Below are 17415 nucleotides of genomic sequence, written 5' to 3'. Positions count from 1 at the left end.
AATAGACTCTCAATCTTACTTATTTTGATAGTCATGGATGCCAAGAAATATGTTCTAGTATAAGAAAAAGAGATGCTTGGATGGCATCACCAATTGAATGGACGTGAATTTGGGCAAAATCCAGGAGATGGTGAGGGACAGGGAGTCCTGGCGTGCTGCAGCCCTTGGGGTTGCAGAGAGTTGGATACGACTTGGGGACTGAACAATAATAAATATGAAAAAGAACAGCATGAGCTCAAGAACAAATGGCTCAGAGCTGGAAAGACGGCGCGAATGATGGGGAGCTTTGGAGACCCCAGGGGTATATGCCCTGAAGAAGGTGCCACCACTAGCCAGCTTCAGCGGATCCTTGCCTTGATGGAGGTCACAAAATCTTCAGATGTCTCAAGGAGAATGGGAAATCCAGATCATGTGTGGGGATAAGAAAGATATCTCCCAGGATTTAAAATCTTTGCTCAAAAAAATTTAAACACTGTTAAGTCAAAAACAAAGGGGTTCTCTTTTATGTCTGAGTAATACTCCATTGTATATACACACGACAACTTCTTTATCCATTCATCTGTTGATGGACATCTAGGTTGCTTCCATGTAAATAGTGCTGCAATAAATATTGGGGTACATGTGTCTCTCTCAATTATGGTTTTCTCAGGGTACACGCCCAGTAGTGGGATTGTTGAGTCATATGGTAGTTCTACGATCAAAGCTAGTAGAGGTGATGGAATACCATCTGAACTATCTCAAAACCTAAAAGATGATGCTGTGAAAGTGCTGCACTCAATATGCCAGCAAATTTGGAAAACTCGGCAGTGGCCACAGGACTGGAAAAGGTCAGTTTTCATTCCAATCCCAAAGAAGAACAATGCCAAAGAATGTTCAAACTACCACACAATTGCACTCATTTCACACAGGAGCAAAGTAATGCTCAAAATTCTCCAAGCCAGGCTTCAACAGTATGTGAACAGAGAACGTCCAGATATTCAAGCTGAATGCGGAAAAGGCAGAGGAATGAGAGATCAAATTGCCAACATCTGCTTGATCACAGAAAAAGGGAAAGAATTCCAGAAAAAGATCTACTTCTGCATTACTGACTACACCAAAGCCTTTGACTGTGTGGATCACAACAAACTCTGGAAAATTCTGAAAAAGATGGGAATACCAGACCACCTTACCTGCCTCCTGAGAAACCTGTATGCAGGTCAAAAAGCAACAGCTAGAACTGGACATGGAATAATGGACTGGTTCCAAATTGGGAAAGGAGTATATCAAGGCTGTATATTGTCACCCTGCTTACTTAACTTATATGTAAAGTACATCATGCGAGATGCCGAGCTGGATGAGCACAAGCTGGAATCAAGATTGCCAGGAGAAATATCCATAACCTCAGACATGCAGATGACACCACCCTTATGGCAGAAAGCAAAGAGGAACTAAAGAGCCTCTTGATGAAGGTGAAAGAGGAGAGTGAAAAAGTTGGCTTAAAACTCAACATTCAGAAAACTAAGATCATGGCATCCAGTCCCATCACTTCCCAGATGGGGAAACAATGAAAACAGTGACAGACTTTATTTTCTTGGGCTCCAAAATCCGCTGCAGATGGTGACTGCAGTCATGAAATTAAAAGATGCTTCCTCCTTGGAAGAAAAGTTATGACAAACCTAAACAGCATATTAAAAAGCAGAGAAATTACTTTCCCAACAAAGGTCCGTATAATCAAAGCTATGGTTTTTTTTAATAGTCACATACAGAATGTGAGAGTTGGACCATAAAGAAGGCTAAAGGCCGAAGAACTGATGCTTCTGAACTGTGATGTTGGAGAAGACTCTTGAGAGCCCCTTGGACTGCAAGGAGATTAAACCAGTCAATCCTAAAGGAAATCAATCCTGAATATTCATTAGAAGGACTGATGGTGAAGCTGAGGCGCCAATCCTTTGGCCACCTGATGCGAAGAGCTGACTCACTGGAAAAGACCCTGATGCTGGGAAAGGTTGAAGGCGGGAGGAGAAGGGAACAACAGAGGACAAGATGGTTGGATGGCATCACCGACTCAGTGGACTTGAGTTTGAGCAAGCTCCGGGAGATGGGGAAGGGCAGGGAAGCCTGCCATGCTGCAGTCAATGAAGTCAACAAAGAGTCAGACACGACTGAGCAACTGAGCAGCAGCAACAACGTGGTAGTTCTATTCCCAGTTTTTAGAGCCTGTTATGTAGAGTGAAGTCAGTCAGAAAATGAAAAACAAATATTGTATTTTAACGCATATACACATGGAATCTAGAAAGATGGTACTGAGGTACCTATTTGCAGGGCAGCAATGAAGACGCACACAGGTGGACAGAGAACAGACTTGGGGACACAGTTCGGGAAGGAGAGAGTGGGATAAATTGAGACAGCAGCATAGCAATATACAAATTACCATATTTAAAACAGATAGCCAGTGCCAATTTGCTTTATGATGCAGGGAGCTCAAATCGGGTGCTCTGTGACAACCTAGAGGTGTGACAGGTGGGAGGAAGGTTTAAGAGGGAGGAGACATATGTATACTTATGGCTGATTCATGTTGATGTATGACAGCAACCAACACAATATTGTAAAGCAATTATCCTTCAATTAAAATATTTTTTTTTTAAAAGGGGGTTCCAGCCTCTGCAAACAGACCATGAGGTAGCACACATTAACCCCAATAAGCAATGTCAATTTCAGATCTTCCTAGGAATGTGTTCCTTTGAATACAGGACTTACTATTTGGTTATAAAAACAATTCCTTTTCCTTAGTTAAATTTTAATAGTTCACGTGAAGTTGAAAATTTACCAAAGACCAGAGAATTATTGTTAACTTAAATTTAAATGAACTCATAATATTACTGACAGCTGCCATTTCTTGAAACTCCCAACAACTTTACAAATGGGAACACTGAGGTCCAGAGGAAAAAAAGACTTGCTAAACTATCCTGCTAAACTCTCCTGCCAGTTGGGGAACCAGAAGCATCATCTGAACCCAGGTCCTTCTGCGCTGAAAATCCATTCTCTCCACTTCCAATGGCCACTAGGCCAAGTTACTTTAAGGAATACAAATAACAAACACAAAGCCCTGAGTACTTCCTGCACATGCTGTGAATGACAGTTATTATGATGAAAGATTAGCTTTCCATGTCAACCATACTTTAAAAATATTTTTTTTATTTTAAAAACTTACTTATTTTTATTTTGGCTGTGCTGGGCCTTCATTGTGGTGCAAGAGCTGAGTTGCCCTGTGACATATGCGATCTCAGTTCCCTGACCAGGGATCGAACCCACATCCCCTAAATTAGAAGGCAGATTTCTTTACAACTGGACCATCAGGGAAGTCCCTCAGTCCACAGCATTCCTGATAGCTTTTGTCAGTCTCTAAAAAAGCAAAGCCATTGTTTCCACAAGCCCTGAGGACACTATGCCTAAAATGACCTGCTCGACAGCTGAGTGGGGGCCCCTGGAATGGCTCTGTGAAGTCCTGCCCCTCCCAGTTTATTAGCCTGGGCTCACACACTGTTATTCTGGCAAGTTTTCTGGGTCACTGGTCTCCAATCAGGGGCTTTTCTGGTGGGCAACAAAAAATGGACTAGACATAAAACCAGAAGGGTTTCACTGAGCTAAATGATGCTGGGCATGTGACTTAACCACTCTGTGCCCCCCCAATATTCTCATGTGCAAAATGGGTATGATAGTCTGCAGTCTGTAGGGTGACTGTAAGGATTCAATTACCTGCAGAAAAAAAATCATCCAAGACTGCTGGGCATGGGTAGACACTCATCATTCACCCGATCTTTCCATGTTCAAGACTCGGCAGGGTGCGCAGGCTGATCCTCGTCTATCCCCGGGCTTTTCTCCCCCTCCTGTCTCCACCACCTTGTTCCACAAAGCCCCTGCTTGCTCTCTTTGACCACCATCCCTCTGCCCATCTGCCAGATGTGAAAGAACCCTGCCTACCTTTCACCACATCAAGGTTTGGTGTTCAGTTTCACAGTCAGAATAATCATGATGGCCTTTTCTGGAAAGTATCACTCACCTTCATTAAACACGGAGATGCTGATCTTTCTCTGCTGCCACCCCCTGATTTAAGGGTAGATGTTTGCAAAGGATACAACCCATCAATTCAATCCACTGTCAAATATTTCTATTCCCTCTTGCTCACAGACGGAAAACATCCTACATTCAGTTACATGAACCTGAAATGTGCAGAGAGTCAGAGACAGGGCTGCCAAGTACATGGACGAGCCCTGAGCCGCCTCCTCTGCTGCCAGAGCACACATCAACAATCAGTCACACTGTGTGGTTTCCAGCTGATCCCAGACAAGGCTCCCAAACCCCTCTCCCGGCTCTCCAGGCAGCCACCATCCATCAGACAGGGCTGTCATTTGGGATGAAATCCACTTGCCAAGTTTAGGAAGCCTTAAATCGGATGAGGACTCTAAAATCACATACTATGTACAGCAAAGGACAGTGCCCATTTGCATCATAGTAAGCACTTCGTAGGCTGTGAATAAACATGGCTTAATGACTCATGCACAGCATGCTCTGTCCCTATATGGTGTTCACACGTTACAGAAGAACTCTAATTAAGTGATTTGCTTGGGGAATGACCTCAAATAATAACGTTCTTAAATTTCAGTCAAAAAGTGAACTTAAATTTACTAAAAGCTCTCTAAAAATTATACCAGTATGCACCCTTGGTTTAGTAAAGTATTATGTACTGAACACAATATTTTTTATGATTAAAGATCTTGTACGATCCAGGGTTATAATTTTTCATGTTTTTATTACTGCTGTTATTACTACTGCTGCTGTTAATGATGATACAATGAAAATAACAGATAACAGGCATTGAACACTTCCTGGGTACCTGGCACTCTATATGGAATACTTCACTGAAGAAATCTTTGATGCTCACAGCAATCCTAGACAGAAGGTACCACTCCAGTCCCATTTTCACAAATGAAGAGGCTGAGACTCCTTGCCTAAGGCCACATCCCTCACCAACGGCAGACTAGGATTTGGACCAAGCCCCGCCTTAACCATGAGACTACCCCAATGTAGCCAATGTGCTTGCACTGGTGATATCTACCCAATGGTAGATAATCCAAAGGCGAGGCAGAAGTAGGCACTTGAGTTGAATGTAAACTGACTCCAGAATTAAATAAATCAGCAGATATTCAATGCAAAGATCTACTTTGGCAAATATGTTGTTTTGTCATAAAGGGATAGTGCAACCCAAACCTCCTGTCAAGGGGGGAATCCAGGCTTATGGAAATGGCCAATTCTCAGGCAAAGGATCTGTCCTAAGGAACATGATTACTAAAGCAGAGAAGCTGAAAGTGTCAATCTACATGGGAATGTCATGAATGGAGACATACTCCCCTTCTTCGTACAACCCACAGAAGGAAAATAAATTGACTCAAAAGCTATGTTGGTTGTGTTGCTTTGAGGGTTTTTGTTTTGCTTCATTGTCTTGTTTTTCATTTGAACATGTTCTATTTGAAATCGGATGGTATTCATAAACCGATTTAAATCAGATAGTCACAAATTGTTTTCCAACTTAACATGCACAACAGGTGGTGTATTTTTTTTAATTTACTTTTTCTCTCTTTTAATTGAAGTATAGTTGATTTATAATGCTGTGCTAGTTTCAGATGTAAAGCAAAGTGATTCCGTTACACACATATACATATATCTCTATTCTTTTTCAGATCCTTTTCCTTTATAGGTTATCACAAGACATTGATACAGTTCCCTGTGCTATACAGGGAACTATACAAAGCTATACAGGGTGCTATACAAGCAACCCTGTAGGTTGCTTTGGTTTTAATACTAGATTGGTATGTAGCAATAGCTACTGACTTTAACTCCATGTATTTGCATTTACCAAACACCACTGAACTGACCTGTCAGGCAAGTCACCTCTTACTCTTAGCCTTCCACTCCCAAAGGCACTAGAGCCAAGGTGACAAGAAGCCATTTCCAGATACGGGCTACTCATCACCAGCAGGAAGTGGAAAATGCATCCTCTCTGCCCATAGTCAGAGCCAAGTTCCATCTCCGGCTTCAAGAGCTCGGCTGTTATGTTGGCACGGGGCCCACAGAGGTCCCACAGCAAGGCAGACACACCCCGACGCACACCACTCCTATCCTTCCACTGTCAGGGGTCAGCTCCAGGAAACTCCCTTTGGGGTTCTGCCAGTTACAAAGGAGTCAGGTCCTCTCAGGAATAAATAAGCTGTCAGAGCTAACACAAGGGATCAGATCTAGGAGAACAATTAAACTGCTCCAGCGCCTCCCAGGGGCCGTACCAGCCTAAAGGCCCTGGGGTTACAGGTGGGGGGGCCCCCTCTGCCAGTATCTAGTTCAGCTGTCCAGTTTACACAAAGCTGTCAGGAGTCTGGAAGGGAAACATTCAATGAAGTACTTTTCCGAGGTTGATTTCTCTTTTAGCATTTGTGGGAAAAAAAAAAAACAAAACAATCAAACGTAAAAGAAATAACAGCACTAACTTTAAATTGCTAGAGTTCTGGGACTTCTCTGAGGGTCCAATAAGACTTCCTGTTCCCACTGTAGGGGGCGTGGGTTTGACCCTCCACCCCCCACCTCCCCGTTTGGGGAACTAATATCCCACATGCTGCATGGCCAAAAAAGAATATTTGCCACAGTGCTGGTCCTGAGGGACTAGCCTGTACTGGCAGATAAACCCAGATAAGCCTCTGAAGAGGACAGAAGGTAAACCACTGCTTTAAACTAGACGCTAGCTGCAGCAGGTGTCAATTTCCAATCTCCAACTCCCCTGACCCTTGCCCCCGCCCCCGCCATCCCAACCACCAATCAGAAACTTGGCAGTGGTAAGTACTGATCCCTATTGGTTTTAAAAACACCAAACAGAAGAGTTCAGTGACCTGTTGTTAAGCTACAATAATAGGACCCCAAAAGACAAGTGTACATCATCAGAGGCGGAGGATTTCCCTCACAGGTTAACAAAGCATTCACCATTTCACAGAAAGAATAAATTTTCAATAAATTTCTAATTTGGAAAGCTAAGCTCCTTCCCTGCAAAATGGATAAACAAATAATATAAAGTGGACCACAGAAAAATAATGAATACAGGGATGTGATTTAAATGATAACGTTTCAAACTAACCCTGCGGCTAAACTAACACCTATTATTAAAGCAATCTGTACCAAAAAACATAAAACCTAAAAAGGTCTCCTTCTGAGTTTAGAGTTTGGGGGGCAAATTTTTAAAAAACATTTGGCGGCTAAACTAACAATTTCTTGATCCCATTTCTTTTTTCCCAAATATGCATTTCAAATAAGTGTTTCAAACTTTCACATATAACAATCATTAAATCATGCTAAATTTTTATGTTAAAAGCGGCACAGTGGATAGGAATTAGAAGCCCACACACCTCAATGAAGAGTAGCCCCCGCTCACTGCAACTAAATAAATTTGTGCAAAAGCAGCGAAGACCCAGTGCAGCAAAAAATAAATTACTTTTTTCTTAAAATGACACATTCACTAAGAATCTTGCTGCTGTTCAGTCATCGTGTATGCCTCTTTGCGACCCCATGGACTGCAGCACGCCAGGCTTCCCTGTCCTTCCCCATCTCCCGGATCTTGCTCAAAGTCACATCCCTTGACTTGATGATGCCATCCACCCATCTCATCCTCTGCTGCCCCCTTCTCTTCCTGCGCTCAGTCTTTCCCAGCATCAGGGTCTTTTCCAATGAGTCGGCTTTTCACATCAAGTGGTCAAGGTACTGGAGCTTCTACTTCAGCGTCACTTCTTCCAATGAACAAATTCAGGGCTGATTTCCTTTAGGATTGAGTGGTTTCATCTCCTTGATGTTCAAAGGACTCTCAAGACTCCTCTCCAGCACCACAGTTCTAATGCATTAATTCTTTGGTACTCAGCCTTCTTTATGGTCCAACTCACATCCATATATGACTACTGGAAAAGCCATAGCTTTGACTATACGGACCTTTGTTGGCAAAGTGACGTCTCTGCTTTTTAATAGGCTGTCTAGGTTTGTCATAGCTAGTTTAGATTTTTTCTATTCTGTCATCCATTTCTAACTTTACTGACAAAAGAAAAGCATGCAATTCATTTTAGAACTTTTTAAACATGAAAAAATCTGAGGAAGAAATGTTCTTTAGTGGTAGTGTCTCACTGCTTCCTGCAGAACTGTTGGGGTTTGTTTCAGAATAGTTATCCTCTGGTTTTGATCAAAAAATTGAAAAACACAGAAAAAAGCAAGACAACTAGACTTACATTCCTGCAACATGGAAACCACCTCATACTTTTATAAACAGCTGTCAAAATTTAGTTTCCTCAAACAGAATGGAATATTTATTTAAAGTGTCCTAATGCAAACAGATTTTTAAAAGTCCCTAATTTCGTAAAGGAGTCCATGCCCTTGATTATATTTACAAATTTAAAATACCACAGAATGGAAAAAAGATGTCAAATTTGGGAAATATTAGAATGAACTAGAAAAACTGAGGTCAAGTCTTCACTTGGGATGATGAAAAATCTCCCTTGCTAGCAATGGACCTTAGTGTATACAATGACTAAAATTTCATACCCTGCTGCTGACTTTAGGATTCAGGAAATTCGCCCATGGTCTTTTCAATTAAAGGCAGGAAGTGCCATCAATTAGTACTTCTAGTTCAACCCTCAACTTGCATGCTGTTATGGGAACTGGGTTGTGTCCCCCCAAAAGATGCTGAAGTCTTAGCCCATAGTACCTGTGACTGTGACCCTATTTTGCAAATGATCAAGTCAAAATTAGGTCAAAAGGGTAGGCTGAAGTTCAATATAAAAAGAGGAAATGTAGACAAAGACATACACACAAGGGGAATGCCATGTGGACATGAAGACAGATATAAAGGATAATCTACATGCCAAGGAATATCAAAGACTTCCAGCAAGCGTGTAGGCGAGAACCATGGCGCAGTCTCCTTCACAGCCCTTGGAAGGAAGCAACCAGACCAACAGCCTGATCTTGACTTTCAGCTTCCAGCACTTTGAGACAAACGTCCGTTGCCTAAGCCCCACAGTTCTTGGTACTTTAGTGATGGCAGCCATAGAAAACCAACACACAAGTCTTCCCAGCCTGACATTCTCTTTCAACTTTGTCCCTGTGTCCCCACCTTATTCCTGTTTCTTCTAATCATTTCTTATATGCTCCCACCAATTCCCTAAAGTCATTCCACAGCCCCCCCCAACCCCGCCACCAAAGCCCTTCAGGAATAGTTCTTGCTGGGTACCACTGGCATTTTGCACGTGGCAGCTCTTTCAGGCGACTGTCCAGGACACTGCAGGATGTCGAGCATCCCCTGGCACTTCCATTTCATCAAGGGCATGACAGTGCCCGCAGTGGAGAAACTCGGCTCCAGAAGCTGTAGAGCCACCTGCCAGCCAGACTCTGACTCAAGGTCCCACCATCAACTGCAAATGGTCTCAATCAGGTCAGTTACCTTCAGCCTCTCCACCTGTGAGAAGGGAATCAACCCTGCCATGTGACTCAGGATTGAATTAAAGATCCTAGCAAGCCCAGGCTTACCCTCACCAGCTCTTCCTGGGATTAGAGTCACTTCCAGATGTTCAAGCTGGTTTTAGAAAAGGCAGAGGAACCAGAGATCAAATTGCCAATATCTGCTGGATCATCGAAAAAGCAAGAGAGTTCCAGAAAAACATCTATTTCTGCTTTATTGACTATGCCAAAGCCTTCAACTGTGTGGATCACAATAAACTGTGGAAAATTCTGAAAGAGATGGGAATACCAGACCACCTGACCTGCCTCTTGAGAAACCTGTATGCAGGTCAGGAAGCAATAGTTTGAACTGGACATGGAACAACAGACTGGTTCCAAATAGGAAAAGGAGTATGTCGAGGCTATATATTGTCACCCTGCTTATTTAACTTATATGCAGAGTACATCATGAGAAATGCAGGGCTGGAATAAGCACAAGCTGGAATCAAGATTGCTGGGAGAAATATCAATAACCTCAGATATGCAGATGACACCACCCTTATGGCAGAGAGTGAAGATGAACTAAAAAGCCTCTTGATGAAAGTGAAAGAGGAGAGTGAAAAAGTTGGCTTAAAGCTCAACATTCAGAAAACTAAGATCATGGCATCTGGTTCCATCACCTCATGGGAAATAAATGGGGAGACAGTGGAAACAGTGTCAGACTTCATTTTTGGGGGCTCCAAAATCACAGATGGTGATTGCAGCCATGAAATTAAAAGACGCTCACTCCTTGGAAGGAAAATTATGACCAACCTAGATAGCATATTAAAAAGCAGAGACATTACTTTGCCAACAAAGGTCTGTCTGGTCAAGGCTATGGTTTTTCCAGTGGTCATGTATAGATGTGAGAGTTAGACTGTGAAGAAAGCTGAGCGCCAAAAAATTGATGCTTTTGAACTGTGGTGTTGGCGAAGACTCTTGAGAGTCCCTTGAACTGAAAGGAGATCCAACCAGTCCATGTTAAAGGAGATCAGCCCTGGGTGTTCATTGGAAGGACTGATGCTGAAGCTGAAACTCCAGTACTTTGGCCACCTCATGCGAAGAGCTGACTCATTGGAAAAGACCCTGATGCTGGGAGGGATTGGGGGCAGGAGGAGAAGGGGACGACAGAGGATGAGATGGCTGGATGGCATCACCAACTCGATGGGCATAAGTTTGAGTAAACTCTGGGAGTTTGTGATGGATAGGGAGGCCTGGCGTGCTACAATTCATGGGGTTGCAAAGAGTCGGACACGACTGAGCGACTGAACTGAACTGAACTGAAGATTTAATACTCAGTCTGTTTTACATGGTCACATCCTGATTTACACTGGAACTCCTTTCGGAGGTTCCCTTACACAAATAAAGCTTCATGATACATCCTGTGGAGATGGAACAGATCACTGCCTGTTTCAAATAGTTATAACTCAGGCAAAACAAAATGCCTTTCTAAGCTCAAAAGAACAAGACAACTCTGAGCACAGTTCCTACGTTTCCCCTCCACTCCCACCCTCACTTGAAAACAGCGCTGCAGCTGTGGGCAAAGGTGCACATCTTCCAACTCTGCTTCCCATTTCTCTGTACCTTTTCCTCCCACTGACTGTCCCCTCCAACATCCAGTGATATACTACTGCTGTCAGGCTCATTTCACCTTGTCCCATGGAAACATCCCCCAGGCCAGCAGCAGCTCTGTATCCTCCTTGGAGAAATGGTTTACAGTCCAAGTCTCCAAGCGGTGGGGCGTCAGCACTGATTTATGCCATTGGGCAGTCTGTGTTCTCCTGACCGTGGTATACACCTAGCACGTAACAGCACCTCACAGAGCCTGGTTGCTGTTCAGTCGCTCAGTCATGTCTGACTCTGCAACCCCATGGACTGCAGCACGCCAGGCTTTCCTGTCCTTCACCATTTCCGAGTCTGCTCAAACTCATGTCCATCAAGTTGGTGATGCCATCCAACCATCTCATCCTCTGTCTTCCCCTTCTCCTCCTGCCTTCAATCTTTACCAGCATCAGGGTCTTTTCCAACGAGTCGGCTCTTTGCATCAGTGGCCAAAGTATTGGAGCTTCAGCATCAGTCCTTCCAATGAATATTCAGGGTTGATTTCCCTTAAAATTGACCGATTTGTTCTCCTTGCAGTCCAAGGGACACTCAAGAGTCTTCTCCAACACCACAGTTCAAAAGCATCAATTCTTTAGCGCTCAGCCTTCTTTATGGTCCAACTGTCACATCCATACCTGACTACTGGAAAAACTATACAGACCTTTGTGGGACAGAGCCTGGTACTCAGTTGGTTTTCAGTGATTAACTTATGAATGAGTCCATCAAGGCACAAATACACGCCAGGCCAGAATGAACACATTCAGGAGTCAGGTGACCGGGACTCATTTAACCCTCAGCTCGGCTCTGACTGACACAAATGACCTCAGGCAGGTCACTTATTCTCTCAGCCCATATTCCTTCTCTGTGACATGAGGCGATTGGACTTCATGAGAAAATCTCTCTCAGTATTCTGCCAGCCCCAACACTGGAGCCCAAGGACTTTAACAAAGAGTGAAAAGCTTTCCCTCCTTTTGGAGAAATTTCAGTCAAGACAGGCAGGAAGGTAAAGAACCTGAAATCATATCCGGGGGTCCTTCCCCATCAGATCACAGCTTCCTCCCTGGGGACAAAGGGTCCAGACATCAGCTGTAGATTTTGAAGACACCTCTGAGACGCGAAGCACTCTGGACATTGTTATCATGGGCTTCCCTGGTGGCTTAGGCATAAAGAATCTGCCTGCAGTGCATGAGACCCAGGTTTGATCCCAGGGTAGGAAGATCCCCTGGAGGAAGGAATGGTTACCCACTCCAGTATTCTTGCCTGGAGAATCCCATGGACAGAGGAGCCTGGTGGGCTACAGTCCATGGGGTCACAGAGTCAGATAGGACCAAGCGACTAACACATCACGGACTCAGAGTCTGCCCTGTCCTCAAGAGAGGTCCACAGGGAACCCTGCAGCCTGCCCCCTCCCATCTAAGGCTCCCCCTCCCCAGCCTGAACAAGGTGGGCTTGGGCACTCTCCCCTCCCTTCCAAATCCAAGTCAGTTCCTCTCTCCGCCATCTGCCTGAGGCTCCCACATGCATATTTGATGGCTTCTGGCACATCTCCTCCTTATCTGACATCCTGCAACGCATCCCTCTGCCGCTTATATTATTTCTATCTCTGTTAAGAATGTTCCCGAAAGAGGCCTGTGTCCTTGGGTTGTACTTTATTACTGGTGGTTTCACCTTTCCTATCTTATCTCCCGGGCGTGATCCCCACCTGAATTCTTTGAGGACATAGAAACCACACCCTCTGCTCTCCTCCAATTCCCAAAAGAATTTCCTAGCCCAGGCAATTCTTGTCCTTACAGAGGTGGGCAAGCAGCAGACACTTAGAAAATGCTTGCTGAATGAATAAAATAATGAATGTGAAATAACTGGCTGATTTCAATGTTTTTCAATAAAAGACACATGTATATGTATGGCTGAGTCCTTTTGCCGTCCACTTTGCTGTCCATAGTTTTTGTGTGAAAACTATATGAAACTATCACAGCACTGTTAATTGTCTACACTCCAATACAAAATAAAGTTTTTTAAAATGCCTGGATAAAGGTACCAAGATCACCCCTGCTGGGTATACAACCAAAATAAATCAAGACATCTTAAAACAGCACTTCTATGACTACAGTATTTTCTTAGGACTGAAATAAAATGCCCTTCACTACGATATGAATGACAGCTGGAACAGAAATCTGATTTTCAGGTAGCCACAGCATAATAATGTGGCATTGCTTTTATTTCCTATAAAAGCAGATTTTACACTGAGCTGAGGAAGAGAAAAGGGCAATCACCTTTTGGGGTTAATTATTCCAATTATCACTGTTAGGTGTTGAAGCTGGAGAGCTCAGGGAAATCAGAACAAGTTATGAGGGTTTTCCCTAAACAGTTTATTTAAATCTGTTGTGGACTGGGGCAGAGCATCTTTTTGGGAACTCCTGGGACTTACTTAGCCAAGTCTACATTCAGTCACATTACTTCCGTGTGGTTTAATCAAATTCAACTAAAACCAAACTGACTTAGGAATCAAACTATTCTTTCTCCCATGCACTTGCTGGTCATGGTTGGCCACTGGATAAAACAGAGCAATGGTCAGTTCAACACTGCTGGAGGGAAAACCCTGCTATGCCCTCCCAACTCAATACAGCGTAATGCCATAAGCCCCAGGGAGCCTCTACTGCTCAGCAGCTGACCTAAACAACCTCATTATCTCTTAGAAATCACTATTCTTGCATATAAGCAGAAACTTCTCATTACCAAAAGTATCGATGGCATATTAATTACACAAAAACTGTGCAGGGATAGAGGAGATAATATTACAAGTGGAGAGATTCAGTGACTGAGGATTCTCTGAGACCCAAAAAGATCAGGTACATTAAAATAGATAATTAGTGTTCATGGGCTGTACATATGCTACATGATAACAGAGTATGTCTTCCAGCTCAAACCTTATCTTGTCAGAACACAAACTGGGTGTGGCAGTGAGGGGATCCCAGTAAAACACCAAAGGGAAAAAAATTCACTTTGATACTAGCATGTATATTGTCAATGTGAAAGAAGCTGTTATGACGATTTATCCGCATTTATCCAACTAATTAAATCAAAGCACTTTAAAGCTAGAGTGGAATGCTGAGTTTTTCATCACAACTCTTCATTCCATCAATGAGAAACTCAGGCAGAGATGAGGTACTTCAACCAAGCTCACTCCGCTCATCAGAGCCTGCCAGGGTTCTCAGGTCTAGCTTCATGTGCAAAACACCCATCATTAAATTTAAAAATTAAAAAGGCACATAGCAGACAGGCAATAAATATCTGTTAATGGAAATAAGCAAATAGAGATGCAGGGTTCCAGAACTCTCTTGATATACTACCTACTGAAGGATAAGCCAAGTAATGACCTCAGAATTTTGACTCTGACTTGTCCAACATAGATAACATCGGCTTCTTAATATCAATACTATAAAGCATCCCTTCCCAGTCAATGAAATACTACTGCAGGAAGTATGGGAGCATGCAAGTTGATGGTGAAACCAAAAGCTTTGCAGTACTCTTATGAAGGAGTGACTGTGAAAAAAATCTATCCACGAAACTCTATGGGTTTCCAAACACATGAAGTGTAGCTTCGGTGGAGCAGTGGAGGGATCTATAAAAGGCAGGTATGACTAAGCAGTCCCAGAGAGCAAGCAACACCAAAACTATCAAGAGTCTGGGGACCGGAACATCCCTGCATATAAAGATAAGCTGGAGTTTCCCATCTCCTGTTACTAATACAAAAGAGGGCCTTTTTTTCTACCACAAGTTAATTCTTTTTAAAATAAAAAACTTAAGTGTTATGTTGCAAATGACATTTTCTTCGATTCTCCATCGAACCTGCCTTCTGAAACAAATTTGGGGAAAACCTAGTTGACTCTCCGGGCAGGCAACCAACTGGCCGGACTAAATTTGAAACAATCAATACCGCACTTTTTGATGTATTTAACTCTATATCTCACCAGAGAGCCCCTGACATCTACAGCTTAACGCAGCTAAAGGTAACCAAATCTTAATAATCATGGAAAACATACTGCTAGATGTCTTACTCAGTGAGCTATTATTACTGAATTTTTCCTTAAAGTCTGACATCTAGCTATGTAACTTCTCCCTTAAAAAAAAAAAAAGAAAAGAAAGAAAATTCGAGAACATCGGACCAAACAAAATAGCTTAAAATAATTGAAGAGACCACAATTGACACCCCCAAGATGAAATTGAGCGCAGCACTATAGGGGAAAATGAACCAGCCACACCATATTTACATATAGATGCAAACATACTTATAGCACCTTAGGCAAGAAGAAAACAAAAGACCCTGGCACAACAGGACAAACCTGGTTTACCATTCTCTCCGCGCAGGTATAAAGCTGAAGTAACGTGCTTGGCGGCGGGGCACAGAGGGTGGAGAGCAAGTTCCACTTAAACTTGTTCCATTCAGGAGCTAGGTGAGCAAACCAAGCAGCTTAACAAGCTCCCGTACCAAACGGAACCAGCCTGAATGTCCCAAATCGGTCAAGCCCACTCAAGGAAAGTGGGACCCCCCCCCCGCCCTCCGCCCGAAGCTCTCTGACCACCCCTCTCCAAATCCACGAGCCTCCTGACTAGAGCCGGGGGCTTCCCGCCGAATCCACTTCCCGGTCTCCCTCTCGGACCGTGCAAGGTGGGCATGTGGGGTGAGTCCGGGGTCCCCCCACCCCAACACACACCCACCCTGGCTCCCCGCCCCGTTCATTGTCGTCCGAGGGAGATGGATCACCTGCCGGGCGCGGGCTCCCGCCGCCCGCCGCGCCGAGACGCACAGGGGCGAGCGCCGCCCGCCTCCCGCGGGACCCGCACCCCCTTGCCCCGCGGGACCCGACCCCGGCCCGCGGCCGGTTCCCTACGTGCTCACCGCCACGAAGCCGGAGGAGGAGGCGAGGAACACGCGGATGACCATCCTCTCGCCGGGTCGGGACGGACCTTCTGCGCCCCCCGCGGGCTCCGGGGCTGGCGGGGACGCGGAGGCAGAACTCGGCTGGGAGCCGCCGCCTTCGCCGCTGCCCCGCACAGCGCTCGCGTCTGGGGAGACGGCAGGGACCCGGAGCCCGCCCGGCCGACCGGTCCGCAGATAAAAGCTCGGCGCTGCCCGACCGCCGGCCGAGGTAGGGAGGCGGGGCCGGGCCGGGGAGGGAGCCGGCTGCGGGGCGTGATGGGAGTTGTAGTCCGGGCCGCTCCCCAGAGTGGCCGCCGCCGGGCTCCTTCCCGCCGCCTCGTCCCTGAGCCTGCGTCCCGGGCGCGCGCAGGTGCCGGGAGGGCCACCCGAGGCCGCGGGGAGACGCTGTGCCAGGGCTGGCAAGGATCCTGGCGGGACGAGGCCGGGGAGAAAAGAAAGCTAACGATGATAGCTTCGTTCGGTGTCCGTGCTGGGGTTCTGTGTGTGGTGGTTTACTGGGTTGGAGCATTCCCCACACCTAGAAACGTCAACAGACAACAGTGATGCCTCGGAGACCCATCGTCTCCGGGTCGCGCGTGGGGTGGGCTGGGCGGCTGGGAGGTGGCCGCGGTGGGGACCGGGTCGGAGGGCGCGGTGGGGCTGTGCGCTTCTGTTTTCCCAGCGGCTCAGCAGATTGCAGAAGGGTAATTCTTGGGGAATAAATACGAGGTTTTCTTTTTCGGTAGACGCTGAAAATGAGAAACCCAGGTGAGAGCACAACCGATATTTTATTTTCCTAGCGAAGCTGTAATTGTCGTAGGAAAAAAAAATAATAAGCCCCAAGCGAAATTAGAATCCTACTAATCAACATCGAGCATCAGGACCCCGCCCGCCCCACCCCGCTTCCCTACACAATGGCTCCGGCTCAGTGCACCGAGTATTTACAGATTTGAGCCAAATCTGTGCCGTTTTCAGACCTGCTGCACATTCCAGCGCAGTCTCCCAGGAGGATGCTGTTAAAATAAAAGAGCTTTTAGGTAGTTTCTAACAGTTTAGAAATAGTTCTTCAGCAAGTGTGTTCTGTTTCACAAAAGCGCAAGCCTCTCATAGTTCCTGAAGAATGAACCAGTTTTCTTTGCAGTACTGTATTTACTGCCTTCCTTTCAGCAGGGGAGTTTTAGCAGAGTTCTGGGAACAATGTTAATTAATAGTTCTAGGAAGAAAGAGATTAGATGATGAAGTCTCTGGCTCTTTGGTAAAATTCTTGCAGAAACATTAATGGTTTTGGAGCATTTGTTTTTTAGAGCGATTTTGATTACTTCACGTGTATAACCCTCCCTATTATTTATCAGAAGTCATGT

At 44.9% G+C, this 17415-nt stretch overlaps 1 protein-coding gene across 1 annotated transcript in view; it reads right to left on the bottom strand.

The window, feature by feature from the left end:
* SH3BGRL2 (SH3 domain binding glutamate rich protein like 2) overlaps window positions 1-16298 on the bottom strand; it is a 73247-nt gene extending 56949 nt beyond the window's left edge. Inside the window, exon 1 of the mRNA XM_043890265.1 lies at window positions 16034-16298. Within this exon, the coding sequence (XP_043746200.1) occupies window positions 16034-16078 (45 nt within the window). The 5' untranslated portion in view covers window positions 16079-16298. The remainder of the gene's footprint in view (window positions 1-16033) is intronic.
* Window positions 16299-17415: the final 1117 nt, after the last annotated feature.

The sequence above is a fragment of the Cervus elaphus genome, chromosome 28, assembly GCF_910594005.1.
Source record: "Cervus elaphus chromosome 28, mCerEla1.1, whole genome shotgun sequence".
In the NCBI taxonomy this organism is placed as follows: domain Eukaryota; kingdom Metazoa; phylum Chordata; class Mammalia; order Artiodactyla; family Cervidae; genus Cervus; species Cervus elaphus.
Note: the sequence above shows the minus strand (reverse complement) of the source record. Positions and strands in the feature narration are given on the sequence as shown.